This window comes from Oncorhynchus clarkii, chromosome 30, assembly GCF_045791955.1.
Source record: "Oncorhynchus clarkii lewisi isolate Uvic-CL-2024 chromosome 30, UVic_Ocla_1.0, whole genome shotgun sequence".
Lineage (NCBI taxonomy): Eukaryota > Metazoa > Chordata > Actinopteri > Salmoniformes > Salmonidae > Oncorhynchus > Oncorhynchus clarkii.
Genome location: NC_092176.1, coordinates 39152237 through 39167040, shown reverse-complemented (window position 1 = coordinate 39167040; position 14804 = coordinate 39152237). Strand labels below are relative to the sequence as shown.

General features: G+C 43.8%; 1 protein-coding gene across 1 annotated transcript in view; it reads right to left on the bottom strand.

The window, feature by feature from the left end:
- Window positions 1-13974, bottom strand: part of LOC139389548 (cell surface glycoprotein 1-like) — a 66330-nt gene extending 52356 nt beyond the window's left edge. The window contains exons 1-3 of the mRNA XM_071136364.1: window positions 11915-13974; window positions 9997-10257; window positions 9169-9256 (exon numbers count right to left, since the gene is read on the bottom strand). Coding sequence (XP_070992465.1) covers window positions 9169-9256; window positions 9997-10257; window positions 11915-13974 — 2409 coding nt within the window. The remainder of the gene's footprint in view (window positions 1-9168; window positions 9257-9996; window positions 10258-11914) is intronic.
- Window positions 13975-14804: the final 830 nt, after the last annotated feature.

Below are 14804 nucleotides of genomic sequence, written 5' to 3'. Positions count from 1 at the left end.
TTGGGTGCCGAAACTTTGGAACAAACGAGCACTTGGTCTGGGACCAGGTCCATTTGTCACACAGAGAGAAAGAGAGAGGGAGAGAAGAGAGAGGTGTTTGGCACACATATTAGACTGAGCGAGAATTAACAGACTACGCTCCTTTTCCACCCTCTACCTCCATACCTTTCTCTCTCCCCTCCTACCTCCCTTTCTCTCTCTACCCCTCCCTGTCTTTACCTCTGTCTCTCTCTCTCTCTCTCTCTCCCCTCCTACCTCCTTTTCTCTCTCTACCCCTCCCTCTCTTTACCTCTGTCTCTCTCTACTCCTCCCTGTCTTTACCTCTGTCTCTCTCTGTCTCTCTCTACCCCTCCCTGTCTTTACCTCTGTCTCTCTCCCCCCTCCTACCTCCCTTTCTCTCTCTACCCCTCCCTCTCTTTACCTCTGTCTCTCTCTCTCTCTCCCTCCCACTACCCTCCCCTTCCTCCCTCTAATCAGTCATAATGGCAGAAGTAATGGCTATGCTAAAAACAGCAGTCCCATGGGAACAGGTTGTCTCTGTCAATGTCCCAAAGGGCACCCAATTCCCTCCATAGTGCCCTACTTTTGACCAGAGCCAATAGGGGAAGTGCCCTACTTTTGACCAGAGCCAATAGGGGAAGTGCCCTACTTTTGCCCAGAGGGCTAAATAGGGGGGCTAACTAGAGACTAGGGTGCCTTGTGGGATACAGTCTTTGTGTCGTCTCCGGAACAGACTGAAAACTATTTTCTTTTCAGGTCACATCTAATCTCTCTAGGTGATTCCTCTCTACCTTTATAGTTGCTTTTTAATTGTTCCAGCAAAGCAAGTGTGTTTGACTCTCCTTCTCCTCCTCTCCTTCTCCTCCTCTACTTCTCTCCTCCTCTCCTCTACTCCTCTTCTCCTCTCTTCTCCTCTCCTCTACTTCTTTCCTCCTCTCCTCTACTTCTCTCCTCCTCTCCTCTACTACTCCTCTCCTCCTCCTCTCCTCTACTTGTCCTCTTCTTCTCTCCTCTACTTCTCTCCTCCACTCCTCTACTTCTCCTCTCCACCTCTACTTCTGCTCTCCTCCTCTCCTTCTGCTCTCCTCTACTTCTCCTCTCCTCTTCTCCTCTCCTTCTCCTCCTCTACTTCTCTCCTCCTCTCCTCTACTCATCTTCTCCTCTCCTTCTCTCCTCTACTTCTCTCCTCTACTTCTCCTCTACTTCTCCTCTCCTTCTCTCCTCTACTTCTCCTCTCCTTCTCTCCACCTCTCCTCTACTTCTCTCCTCCTCTCCTCTTTATCTCCTCTCCTTCTCTCCTCATCTCCTCTACTTCTCCTCTCCTTCTCTCCTCATCTCCTCTACTTCTCCTCTCCTTCTCTCCTCATCTCCTCTACTTCTCCTCTCCTTCTCTCCACATCTCCTCTACTTCTCCACTAATTGGAAAAAGAACAGGACAGGTGAGACGCTATATGCATTTTTCACTCCAGGCTCACCTGCTCAATTTAGTTCCTATCAGTGCAGATGAAGGAGAGGAGAGGAGCGAGTCACTTTATACTGTTGAGATGCATCCCAGGAGGAAGTCATTTTATACTGGTGAGATGCACCCCCAGGAGTTTATTTGCTAGTCTAACTAACTCTATGCAGTGAGGGTAGTAGTGGGAGTGTATACTATGATTTAAACATACAAATAAAGGGAGACGTTGAGACAGAGGACAGAAAGTAATTACTGTCTTCCCTCCTACTCAAGATGCCTCTGTCATTTTTCATGACTTGATTCAATTTAACCACTCACTCCCAATCCGATTAATTTAACCACTCACTCCCAATCCCAATCCGATTAATTTAACCACTCACTCCCAATCCAAAAACTGATTCATTTAACCACGCACTCCCAATCCCAATTTTGAACTGTGCCGATATAACGATTAGAGATTCATGCCGTTGCCACAACAACCAGCGATTGTAATAGGCTTTTGGATTTGCACAACTGCCGGCGACGATGGAAAGGTTTGACTCACACGTTTTGTTTTGTTCTCTCCCTCCTTTATGTATGAAAACTCCCTTGATTTTCTTTGGGTATTGTTTGTCTCTAAAGGTTCTTGAAACCCACTACGCTCACAATGCGTTGTGCTCATTGTTATGCTTCTCCATATGAAATGTCGCAGTCACAGCAGGACATGGCTCACCTGTTAGCACACAGATGAAGGGGAAAAAAAATACACGTCTTTTTTTCTGACTAGAACAAGACACGCATATGTTAAAAGGCTTTTTTTGACCAACTCAATGCTTTATAATGGCATTAACTTCCTGTTTTTTTTTTCTTCTCTATATTATCAGAAGACTTGAACTGTAGGTGTGTGTGACAAACCTTTCTGAAGATACACTGTGCCTACATACACCTATGATAATGCCTCCTTGATTGTATAACAAAGCAAGGTTGTGTTTCCATAGTAATGTAACTTGGTTGTCATGGTAAATCACTTGTTGTTGAGAGCAACAATATTATTTTAGTCATTCTAGGAATACTGAGTGATACTTACTACTGAGAGATGCAGGGCCTTCAGTAAGTATTCACACCCCTGGACTTTCTCTACATTTTGTTGTGTTACAGCCTGAATTTAACATGGATTCAATTGGGATTTTGTGACACTGGCCTACACAAAATATAACATCATGTAAAAGTGGAATTATGCATTTGAAATTGGTACAAATGAGTTAAACATGAATAGTATTCAAACCCTTTGGCATGGCAAGCCTAAATAAATTCAGGAGTCAAAATGTGCAATATCCTACAGCAAAAGACAAATTCACCTTTCAGCTGGACAATAACCTAAAACACGAGGCCAAATCTACACTGGAGTTGGTTACCAAGACGACATTGAATGTTCCAGAGCGGCCTAGTTACAGTTCTGGGTTAAATCGACTTGAAAATCTACGGCAAGACTTGAAAATGGTTGTCTAGCAATGATTAATTAACAACTTTTTTTTTAAAGAATAATGTGCAAATATTGAACAATCCAGGCATGCAAAGCACTTAGACTTACAGCTGTAATCGCTTCCAAAGGGGATTGTAACTTATTGATTCAGGTGTTTGAATACTTATGTAAATGAGATATTCCTGCATTTCATTTTCAATACGTTTGCAAACATTTTTAAAAACATGTCGTCACTTTGTCATTATGGGGTATTGTGTGTGTGTACATGTGTAAAATATATATTTAATCCATTTTGAATTCAGGCTGTAACACAACAAAATGTGGAATAAGTCAAGGGTTATGGGTACTTTCTAAACGTTGGTATTACATTTTTGCATCTGAGTGTGCGGCTCTCTTTTATTTTCAACTTCCTGAAGGAAACATACTCACCAGAATCAAACACGGAATAGTTCAAACATCATAAAAATCGTCTGTCCTCGGTTGCAACACTCACTGCCGAGTTCCAAACTGCCTCTTGGAAGCAACGTCAGCGCAAGAACTGTTCATCGGGAGCTTCATGTAATGGGTTTCAATGACAGAGCAGCCGCACACAAGCCTAAGATCACCAAGCGCAATGCCAAGCGTTGGCTGGAGTAATGTAAAGCAGTTTAGGGAAGGCCCTTTCCTGTTTCAGAATGACAACGCCTTGTGTGCACAAAGCGAGGTCCATGCAGAAATGGTTTGTTGAGATCGGTGTGGAAGAACTTGACTGGCCTGCACAGAGCCCTGACCTCAACCCCATCGAACACTTTTGAGATGAATTTGAAGGCCGACTGCGAGCCAGATCTAACCGCCCAACATCAGTGACCTCACTAATGGTCTTGTGGCTGAATGGAAGCAAGTTCCTGCTGAAAGGTTCCAACAGCGGACAACCTTCCCAGAAGAGTGAGGGTGGGATGTGGGAACCAATGAGATGTTGAGCAAGCAGGTGTCCACATACTGTTGACCGTGTAGTATATGTCTATCACCCAGGAGGTCTCTCTATTAGTGGTGAATGAAGATAATGTTCTCCATACAATGTCATCCTCTAAGGGGCTGTGGAGATAGAAGGATCTATGTAAAAACTAGAATGTATTATTAATACCTAGCTAGGGACAGGTCCTCTCTATTCTCACAGATCTACGCTGAGAGGAGAAGGAAGGAGAGGGTGTGTCTCACACTATCACCTGTATAGGAGTGGTGAAATGACCTAACCGTCCCTCCCTGACTCCCTCCCTCCCTCGGTTGTAGTAGTAGGATACGGTAAAGTATATAGTAGTAGGGTACGGTAACGTACGGTAGTAGTAGGGTACGGTAAAGTACGGTAGTAGTAGGGTAGGGTAAAGTACGGTAGTAGTAGAAGTAGTAGGGTACGGTAGTGTATATAGTAATAGTAGGGTACGGTAATGTATATAGTAGTAGTAGGGTACGGTAAAGTACGGTAGTAGTAGAAGTAGTAGGGTACGGTAATGTATATAGTAATAGTAGGGTACGGTAATGTATATAGTAGTAGTAGGGTACGGTAAAGTACGGTAGTAGTAGAAGTAGTAGGGTACAGTAATGTATATAGTAATAGTAGGGTACGGTAATGTATGTAGTAATAGTAGGGTACGGTAATGTATATAGCAGTAGTAGGGTACGGTAATGTATATAGTAGTAGTAGGGTACGGTAATGTATATAGTAGTAGTAGGGTACGGTATGTATATAGTAGTAGTAGGGTACGGTAATGTATATAGTAGTAGTAGGGTACGGTATGTATATAGTAGTAGTAGGGTACGGTAATGTATATAGTAGTAGTAGGGTACGGTAATGTATATAGTAGTAGTAGGGTACGGTAAAGTACGGTAGTAGTAGAAGTAGTAGGGTACAGTAATGTATATAGTAATAGTAGGGTACGGTAAAGTACGGTAGTAGTAGGGTAAGGTAAAGTACGGTAGTAGTAGAAGTAGTAGGGTACGGTAATGTATATAGTAATAGTAGGGTACGGTAATGTATATAGTAGTAGTAGGGTACGGTAAAGTACGGTAGTAGTAGAAGTAGTAGGGTACAGTAATGTATATAGTAATAGTAGGGTACGGTATTGTATATAGTAATAGTAGGGTACGGTAATGTATATAGTAATAGTAGGGTACGGAAATGTATATAGTAATAGTAGGGTACGGTGATGTATATAGTAGTAGTAGGGTACAGTAATGTATATAGTAGTAGTAGGGTACGGTAATGTATATAGTAGTAGTAGGGTACGGTGATGTATATAGTAGTAGTAGGGTACAGTAATGTATGTAGGAGTAGTAGGGCACGGTATTGTATATAGTAAAAGTAGGGTACGGTAATGTATATAGTAATAGTAGTAGTAGGGTACGGTAATGTATATAGTAGTAGTAGGGTACAGTAATGTATATAGTAGTAGTAGGGTACGGTAATGTATATAGTAATAGTAGGGTACGGTGATGTATATAGTAATAGTAGGGTACGGTAATGTATATAGTAGTAGTAGGGTACGGTAATGTATATAGTAGTAGTAGGGTACGGTAATGTATATAGTAGTAGTAGGGTACAGTAATGTATGTAGGAGTAGTAGGGTACGGTAATGTATATAGTAGTAGTAGGGTTCAGTAATGTATATAGTAGTAGTAGGGTACAGTAATGTATGTAGGAGTAGTAGGGTACGGTAATGTATATAGTAGTAGTAGGGTTCAGTAATGTATATAGTAGTAGTAGGGTACAGTAATGTATATAGTAGTAGTAGGGTACAGTAATGTATGTAGGAGTAGTAGGGTACGGTAATGTATATAGTAGTAGTAGGGTACAGTAATGCATATAGTAATAGTAGGGTACAGTAATGTATGTAGGAGTAGTAGGGTACGGTAATGTATATAGTAATAGTAGGGTACGGTAATGTATATAGTAATAGTAGGGTACGGTAATGTATATAGTAGTAGTAGGGTACGGTGATGTATATAGTAATAGTAGGGTACAGTAATGTATATAGTAATAGTAGGGTACAGTAATGTATATAGTAGTAGTAGGGTACAGTAATGTATGTAGGAGTAGTAGGGTACGGTAATGTATATAGTAATAGTAGGGTACAGTAATGTATATAGTAATAGTAGTAGTAGGGTACAGTAATGTATATAGTAATAGTAGGGTACGGTAATGTATATAGTAATAGTAGGGTACGGTAATGTATATAGTAATAGTAGGGTATGGTAATGTATATAGTAGTAGTAGGGTACGGTATGTATATAGTAGTAGTAGGGTACGGTAAAGTACGGTAGTAGTAGAAGTAGTAGGGTACGGTAATGTATGTAGTAATAGTAGGGTACGGTAATGTATATAGTAGTAGTAGGGTACGGTATGTATATAGTAGTAGTAGGGTACGGTAATGTATATAGTAATAGTAGGGTACGGTAATGTATATAGTAGTAGTAGGGTACGGTAAAGTACGGTAGTAGTAGAAGTAGTAGGGTACAGTAATGTATATAGTAATAGTGGGGTACGGTAAAGTACGGTACTAGTAGGGTAGGGTAAAGTACGGTAGTAGTAGAAGTAGTAGGGTACGGTAATGTATATAGTAATAGTAGGGTACGGTAATGTATATAGTAGTAGTAGGGTACGGTAATGTATATAGTAGTAGTAGGGTACGGTAAAGTACGGTAGTAGTAGAAGTAGTAGGGTACAGTAATGTATATAGTAATAGTAGGGTACGGTATTGTATATAGTAATAGTAGGGTACGGTAATGTATATAGTAGTAGGGTACAGTAATGTATATAGTAATAGTAGGGTACAGTAATGTATGTAGGAGTAGTAGTAGTAGGGTACAGTAATGTATATAGTAATAGTAGGGTACAGTAATGTATATAGTAATAGTAGTAGTAGGGTACAGTAATGTATATAGTAATAGTAGGGTACGGTAATGTATATAGTAATAGTAGGGTACGGTAATGTATATAGTAATAGTAGGGTACGGTAATGTATATAGTAGTAGTAGGGTACGGTAAAGTACGGTAGTAGTAGAAGTAGTAGGGTACGGTAATGTATGTAGTAATAGTAGGGTACGGTATTGTATATAGTAGTAGTAGGGTACGGTAATGTATATAGTAGTAGTAGGGTACGGTAATGTATATAGTAATAGAAGGGTACGGTAATGTATATAGTAGTAGTAGGGTACGGTAATGTATATAGTAGTAGTAGGGTACGGTAATGTATATAGTAGTAGTAGGGTACGGTAATGTATATAGTAGTAGTAGGGTACGGTAAAGTACGGTAGTAGTAGAAGTAGTAGGGTACAGTAATGTATATAGTAATAGTGTGGTACGGTAAAGTACGGTAGTAGTAGGGTAGGGTAAAGTACGGTAGTAGTAGAAGTAGTAGGGTACGGTAATGTATATAGTAATAGTAGGGTACGGTAATGTATATAGTAGTAGTAGGGTACGGTAAAGTACGGTAGTAGTAGAAGTAGTAGGGTACAGTAATGTATATAGTAATAGTAGGGTACAGTAATGTATGTAGGAGTAGTAGGGTACGGTAATGTATATAGTAGTAGTAGGGTACAGTAATGTATATAGTAATAGTAGGGTACAGTAATGTATGTAGGAGTAGTAGGGTACGGTAATGTATATAGTAATAGTAGGGTACAGTAATGTATATAGTAATAGTAGGGTACGGTAATGTATATAGTAATAGTAGGGTACGGTAATGTATATAGTAGTAGTAGGGTACAGTAATGTATATAGTAATAGTAGGGTACAGTAATGTATATAGTAATAGTAGGGTACGGTAATGTATATAGTAATAGTAGGGTACGGTAATGTATATAGTAATAGTAGGGTACGGTAATGTATATAGTAGTAGTAGGGTACGGTATGTATATAGTAGTAGTAGGGTACGGTAATGTACGGTAGTAGTAGGGTACGGTTGTGTATACAGTAGTAGGGTACGGTATTGGTGGCGGAGATCTTTGTGGGCTATACTCAGCCTTGTCTCAGGATGGTAAGTTGGTGGTTGAGGATATCCCTCTAGTGGTGTGGGGGCTGTGCTTTGGCAAAGTGGGTGGGGTTATATCCTTCCTGTTTGGCCCTGTCCGGGGGTGTCCTCGGATGGGGCCACAGTGTCTCCTGACCCCTCTTGTCTCAGCCTCCAGTATTTATGCTGCAGTAGTTTATGTGTCGGGGGGCTAGGGTCAGTTTGTTATATCTGGAGTACTTCTCCTGTCCTATTCGGTGTCCTGTGTGAATTTAAGTGTGCTCTCTCTAATTCTCTCTTTCTCTCTTTCTTTCTCTCTCTCGGAGGACCTGAGCCCTAGGACCATGCCCCAGGACTACCTGACATGATGACTCCTTGCTGTCCCCAGTCCACCTGGCCGTGCTGCTGCTCCAGTTCTGCCTTATTATTATTGGACCATGCTGGTCATTTATGAACATTTGAACATCTTGGCCATGTTCTGTTATAATCTCCACCCGGCACAGCCAGAAGAGGACTGGCCACCCCACATAGCCTGGTTCCTCTCTAGGTTTCTTCCTAGGTTTTGGCCTTTCTAGGGAGTTTGTCCTAGCCACCGTGCTTCTACACCTGCATTTCTTGCTTTTTGGAGTTTTAGGCTGGGTTTCGGTACTGCACTTTGAGATATCAGCGGATGTACGAAGGGCTATATAAATACATTTGATTTGATATAGTAGTAGTAGGGTTCGGTAATATACGGTAGTAGTAGAGTACGGTATTGTACGGTAGTCGACTAACCGGTGCCTGGTTCTATTTATTGTCATCATGATAATTGAGTCAATCATCCTGACATGGATTTTTGTCCATGTCACCCAGCTCTTATGAAGCATGAAGCAGTATGGCTAAACAAATACAATAGCAATATGATCATAGCAAAGTAAATCACAGCACCACTCTGGAATTGTTATATTCTACAGCACTGTTGGAGAAAGAACACAAGCATTTCGCTACACCTGGAATAACATCTGCTAGATATGCATATGTGACCAATACAATTTGATTTTATTTGACAACCTGAGCACATCTCCACTGGTAAACTGGTGTTCAAGGGAAGAAGGCTTTTCTGGAGAACCACATCAAAGAGGACGATCTCACGGACCATTTACATTACAATCAACCACCATCGGCATTGTGGGAAGCTCGACCAACCCAGGTCCGAAAGTGAGAGGGAGTGAGAGAAAATGAGACAGGACGAGAGAGTGAGAGATGAATCGTAGATTTCTCCTTACCTCGAGCAGCTGAACTCTGACTTTGTTGATGACCTTCAGCCAACGTACTCTGACCGGAGAGCAGGGAGGTGGCCCATGCTCACAGAAGCTAAGAGAGAGACAGAGAAGAGGGGGGTTTGAAAGAGGAGACAGAGAAAGAGAGAGACAGAGAGGAGGGGGGGTTGAAAGAAGAGACAGAGAGAGAGACAGAGAGGAGGGGGGGTTGAAAGAGGAGACAGAGAGAGAGACAGAGAGGAGGGGGGGTTGAAAGAGGAGACAGAGAGAGAGAGAGACAGAGAGGAGGGGGGGTTTGAAAGAGGAGACAGAGAGAGAGAGAGAGAGAGGAGGGGGGGTTGAAAGAGGAGACAGAGAGAGAGGGAGACAGAGAGGAGGGGGGTTTGAAAGAGGAGACAGAGAAAGAGAGAGACAGAGAGGAGGGGGGGTTGAAAGAAGAGACAGAGAGAGACAGAGAGGAGGGGGGGTTGAAAGAGGAGACAGAGAGAGAGACAGAGAGGAGGGGGGGTTGAAAGAGGAGACAGAGAGAGAGAGAGAGAGAGGAGGGGGGGTTGAAAGAGGAGACAGAGAGAGAGGGAGACAGAGAGGAGGGGGGTTTGAAAGAGGAGACAGACAGAGAGAGAGAGAGACAGAGAGGAGGGGGGGGGTTGAAAGAGGAGACAGAGAGAGAGAGACAGAGAGGAGGAGGGGGGGTTGAAAGAGGAGACAGACAGAGAGAGAGAGACAGAGAAACCATTTAATACTCTCAGATTAAGGCACCATTTAATACAGCGTTACTGGTGTGAACTACAGTAGAAAAAGCCAAGGGCTTTAAGTAATGTCAACTAAATATACCTGATCTGTTTCTCTGTCCCACGGTTGTCCAGGGGTTTGGGCGGTGTGATGATGGACTCCTTCAGATCTTTGTTGGACCCTGGCTCTGGGACAGCCCTCAGCCCCTTCTCCTCTTCCTCCTCTTCCTCCCATGAGGCTTTCTGTTGGCTGTGGAGAGGGGGGTGAGGGCTGGTGGGGTGGGGAGCCTCTGGTTCAGAGCTGAGCTGGGAGCTGGCCTGGCTGAGGTTCCCTGATGACCCAAAACGGCTGCTGTCCACCGGGCTAAAGGGAGGGACACACCAATCAATCAAGCCCTGACTCTGAAGGGTTCAATGCCACGAACTGTTTTCATCTATGCAGCTGTGGACTCTGATGTACTGAAAAGTACTTTGTCAAAATTGCTAATGTAAACAGGGCTTCATCATTTATTTCATTTGATTTATTTAACCGTTGTTTATCCAGGAAGTCCCATTAAAGTCCAGATACCTCTTTTTCAATAAACATTTCATTGATTGCTTGAAATTGGGGTTAAGCCTAATCTTAATTGTCCATGACATCTACCTAAAATATATATATATATATATATATATATATATAATTATTTTTTAAATGAATAAATGTTATCTTATTTCATTAGTTACGGGGTTATTAGAATTGAGAGGCGCGTGATGATGTTGCTAGGGTAAAGTGGTAGCAGCAATTAGCTGTTGTTAATTGTCAAACTGAATAGAGAAAATGGAGGACGGGGATCCTTTAGAGCTGCTTTGACCAGAGATCCAAACCTGGGTCTTCTGAAGTCAATATGACTGTGTTAACCCGCTGAGCTAAAGCCTAGGCATTAGCTCAGGTAGCTGACACAAGTATTAAGGCCTCAGGCGAGGTCACACCATGACACAAGTGTGATTCCTAATCCACTACCTTTACACCACAACTGCTTTTCACAGCAACTATCATTCAGTGCCTCTCATCCAGCAACATAGTGCCTGAGAGCAGACGTTCCTCATTAGAGGACAACAGTAGGACTATCAGGGTTGGAACAAACACACTTTGATCTACAGCGACTAAGGAAAAATACAGGAGTCAAAAAGCAAGCTGCTGTATTTTATCCTGTCATGCGACTGCGTGCGTGCGTGCGTGTGTGCGTGCGTGTGTGTGTATGTGTGTAACAAGGGAAGTTTCTCCGAGCCTTAAGCAGCAGCACGATTTACTTTGCATTGGGCGATGGCCAAATGCCTTACCGCTGTTCCTTTTATTTCCGTGTCCAGCCGCCACTATGTCGTGTGCAACCGCGCCGGCATAAATCTCCCCGCACTCGATTCATATAAACAAATGGGCCGGGCCGAGAGAATAACTCAGAGGGCCCGAGGGAAGGGAAGGGGAGGCCATTCCACAAGTGAACAGCAAATAAATAAAGACTGTCTGCTTTTTTATGCATTGCACTTCCATCACTGTCATAGAAGCCATTACTGTGCTACTGTAAGTGCAAGCTAGCTTTTCTGTATATTTACTCACGTATTGTGAGTCACTTTCCAGGCTGTAGCTTTATCTTTTAGTTTGTTTATTATACGAATAGGATTACAGCTTTTACTCGGTTTGATTTTAGCTAATTAAAGGGCTTGTATATAGAAATAATTAGTACATATACATGTATTTCACACAAGAATGTCTTTCAATTATTAACGAGAAAGATTTGTGTTCTAGAAATAAAAGCTAAATTCATGGAAATTCAGGAAAAGAGGAGAGGAAAAGGAAGGTCGATATAGAATTTGCTAACAGCTAACACAGAGAGACAACTAACAAACAAAGCACAGGGGACCTTTTGTTTTGTTTGGGTGAATGTAGGAGGGAAAGGAGAAGCACTAATCCAACTAACTCCTATTGTCTATGCTATTACAGCATAATAAATGGATTAACCATTCATCATGCACCAATTACTAGCCTTTTAGTGGGGTCCTTCATCAGGAGTGTGTCCTTTGGCTGTACATTGGCTGCATTGGGCTCTGTAGAGGAGGGGGGTTCAGACAGGGTGTCCTTTCCTACCTCAGGAGGGGTGATATGTAACTTAGGTTTATCTGAACCCTCTGACAGAGACATTGCCAGGGACACTGCCTCTGAAGGTATCCCTGACTGCATCGTCAGTGTCTCGCTGCTCCCCGGGCTCTTGTCCATGCTTCCTGTTTTACCGGATGTGTCGGTTGGCTCATCGGTGTCACTGGGATCTGCGCCTTCTGTCGCGTCCGAGTCTGCCTCTGCATCGCTGAAACCGTCGTCAGCATCAGCTGGTCTAGCATCCTGAGCTCTGGGCTGAGTGGTGACCACAGAAGGAGGGGATTCTGCTTTGGGAGGTTCAGGGCCACTCTGCCATGGGAAGCCCAGTGTCTTCCCAAACATGGATGCAGCCGAAGGAGGCTCCTCCTTTCTAGCAGGTTTCTCTTCCTGGAATATACCAGACGAGAGGCCTTTAAAACCAGAGAAGAGGCCACCGTCTTGTGGTGTCTTCGCTGTAGCAGGTGGGGTTGAAGGCGTTGAAGAGAAGAAGGATCCGAGAGATGAAGCCCCATCAGATGCTCCAGACATGAAGCCGAATGTAGATGGAGCCAGACTAGGGATGTCAAACATGCCCTTAGGCTCTGCAGCTGGAGGTGGTCCAGCTTTATCAACCCCTGAAGAATCAGGCTCTCGAGAAACGACACCAGGCTCCTCATGGGTTACCTCTCCCTCAGAAAGAGCTTCTTTCTCCTCCTCACTAGGCCTCTGGGTATCTTCAGTTGGCCCTCCTTCGGTTGTCACATCTGCCTCTCCTGACAGTGCTGACTTTTCAGGGTCACAACTGTCCTTTACCACACCTGTCCCAGAGACAGTCTCATTTTCAGAAGGTCCTGTGGGTTCTTGAGGTAAAGTTTCTAGTGGTTTAGGTGGCTCTTGCTCTTTATTAAACATACCAAACAGGTCACTGGTCAGGGACTCAGTGGGGAGGTTGGTTGGCAGAGCAAAGAAGGAGCTTTTCTGCTGCGCCTGACCAGAAGCAGGAGGAGGAACAGGTGATGACCCAAAGAATGAAGTCTGTGGGGATGAGAAAAAGCCACTGGAAGCTGCTTGTTTGTTTGAGGCAGCAGGGGCACCAAACATGGACATGAATCCACCAAATCCAGATGGCTCAGGGGCCCTCTGTTGTGGTCTTGGTCCACCCATTCTTGGGCCAGGACCTCTAGGACCTCCCATACGGGGTCCTCCCATCCTTGGACCTGCCATTCTTTGACCTGGTGGGCCAGGTGTTCTTGCCATGCCTGGTCTGGGCTGCTGTTGTTGTTGTGACATCTGACCAGAAGGATACTGCTGCCCAATTGGAGGTGGAGGACTAGGCCCTGTCACCTGAAGTTGCTCTATCACTGAAGGATGTCTTATTTCAGCTGGTCTCTCCTCAGTCGGAGATTGAACAGATTCCACAGGTTTCTCTGTTTCCTTTGTTACTTTCTCTGCTTCTACAGTTATGGTCTCAGATTCTATACCAACCTTTTCTGATTCAACCTCTGCCAGAGCAGATGTTTCTGTAGCTGTTGTTTTCACAGCCTCGTTGTCTTCCTCTACAGACTTCTCGATTTCAATGACAGACATCTCTGGTTCCAAATCAGCCCTCTCAGATTCCAAATCATTCTTCTCTGATCCCACAGTTGCTTCCACTGAAACCATGCTAGATTCCGAGGGCTTCTCAGATTCTACTGGTTTTTCAGCTTCTGCTAGTGTTTCACATTCTGGTAGTTTCTCTGATTCCAATTGTTGCTCCGTGTCATCTAATTTCACCTCAGTTGATTCCATTGGTTTCTCACGTTCAAAGAGCTTGCCAATATATATTGGTTGTTCAGTGGTGGTAGATTCAACTGGTGCAAAAGGTTGCTCTGTTGCTGGAAGTTCATCTGCTTTCGGCAGAGGCTCCACCTCAGGCTGAGTATCTATTGGTGGAGTAGTACTTTCTTTAGCCTCATCAAGTTTCTCATCCATTCTTAGTTCACCTTCCACTGACACGACTGGTGTAGACTCAGGTGGTAGATCTTCCAAAATATTTTGGTTAATGAGCTGATCATTTAGAGTCAAAGTTTCATCCATAATATCCTTTGTCTCTGATGTTGCCTGCTCAGGGGCAACCTCTTCCTTTTCAACTGTTGTTTCTTCAGGCTTCATTTCCTCAGGCTTTTTGTCTTCCATGAATGACATGCCAAGGATTCCAAAGCCACTAGTCTTAGGTTTGCTCTGATCAGTTCCTCCACCAAGTGAGAAGATGGAAGAGACTTTAGATCCTAGACCCTCTGGCTCTGGTGGTATGGAGGTCACTGGTGGTGCACCTGCTTGGTTCTGACTGGGGGGTGTTTGTGGGCTGGATCCACCAAACATAGAGAACATTCCTCCAGATGTTGAGGCTGGGGTTGGAGGGCCACCAAACATTGAAGACATACCACCAAACATAGAAGACCCAGCTGGAGGGCCTCTTGGTGGGGCAGCACCAACTTGAGGGCCCCTTGGACCCATAGGAGCTCTTGGGCCTGGAGGGCCTTGACCTCTTGGGCCCATAGGTCCTCTTGGACCCATTGGACCTTGAACTCTTGGGGCCATAGGTCCTCTTGGACCCATTGGACCTCTTGGGCCCATGTGAGGACCTTGTGGACCGGGTCCAGGGGGACCTCTAGGCATGGGTGGTTGCTGAGGAGTAGATCCTCCAAACATCGAAAATAGTCCTTTTTCTTGAGGTGGAGGCCCTCTTGGGCCAGGTTGTGATTGAGCAGCAGGTCCACCAAACATAGAAAACATTCCTCCAGATGGTGCTGTTGGTGCTG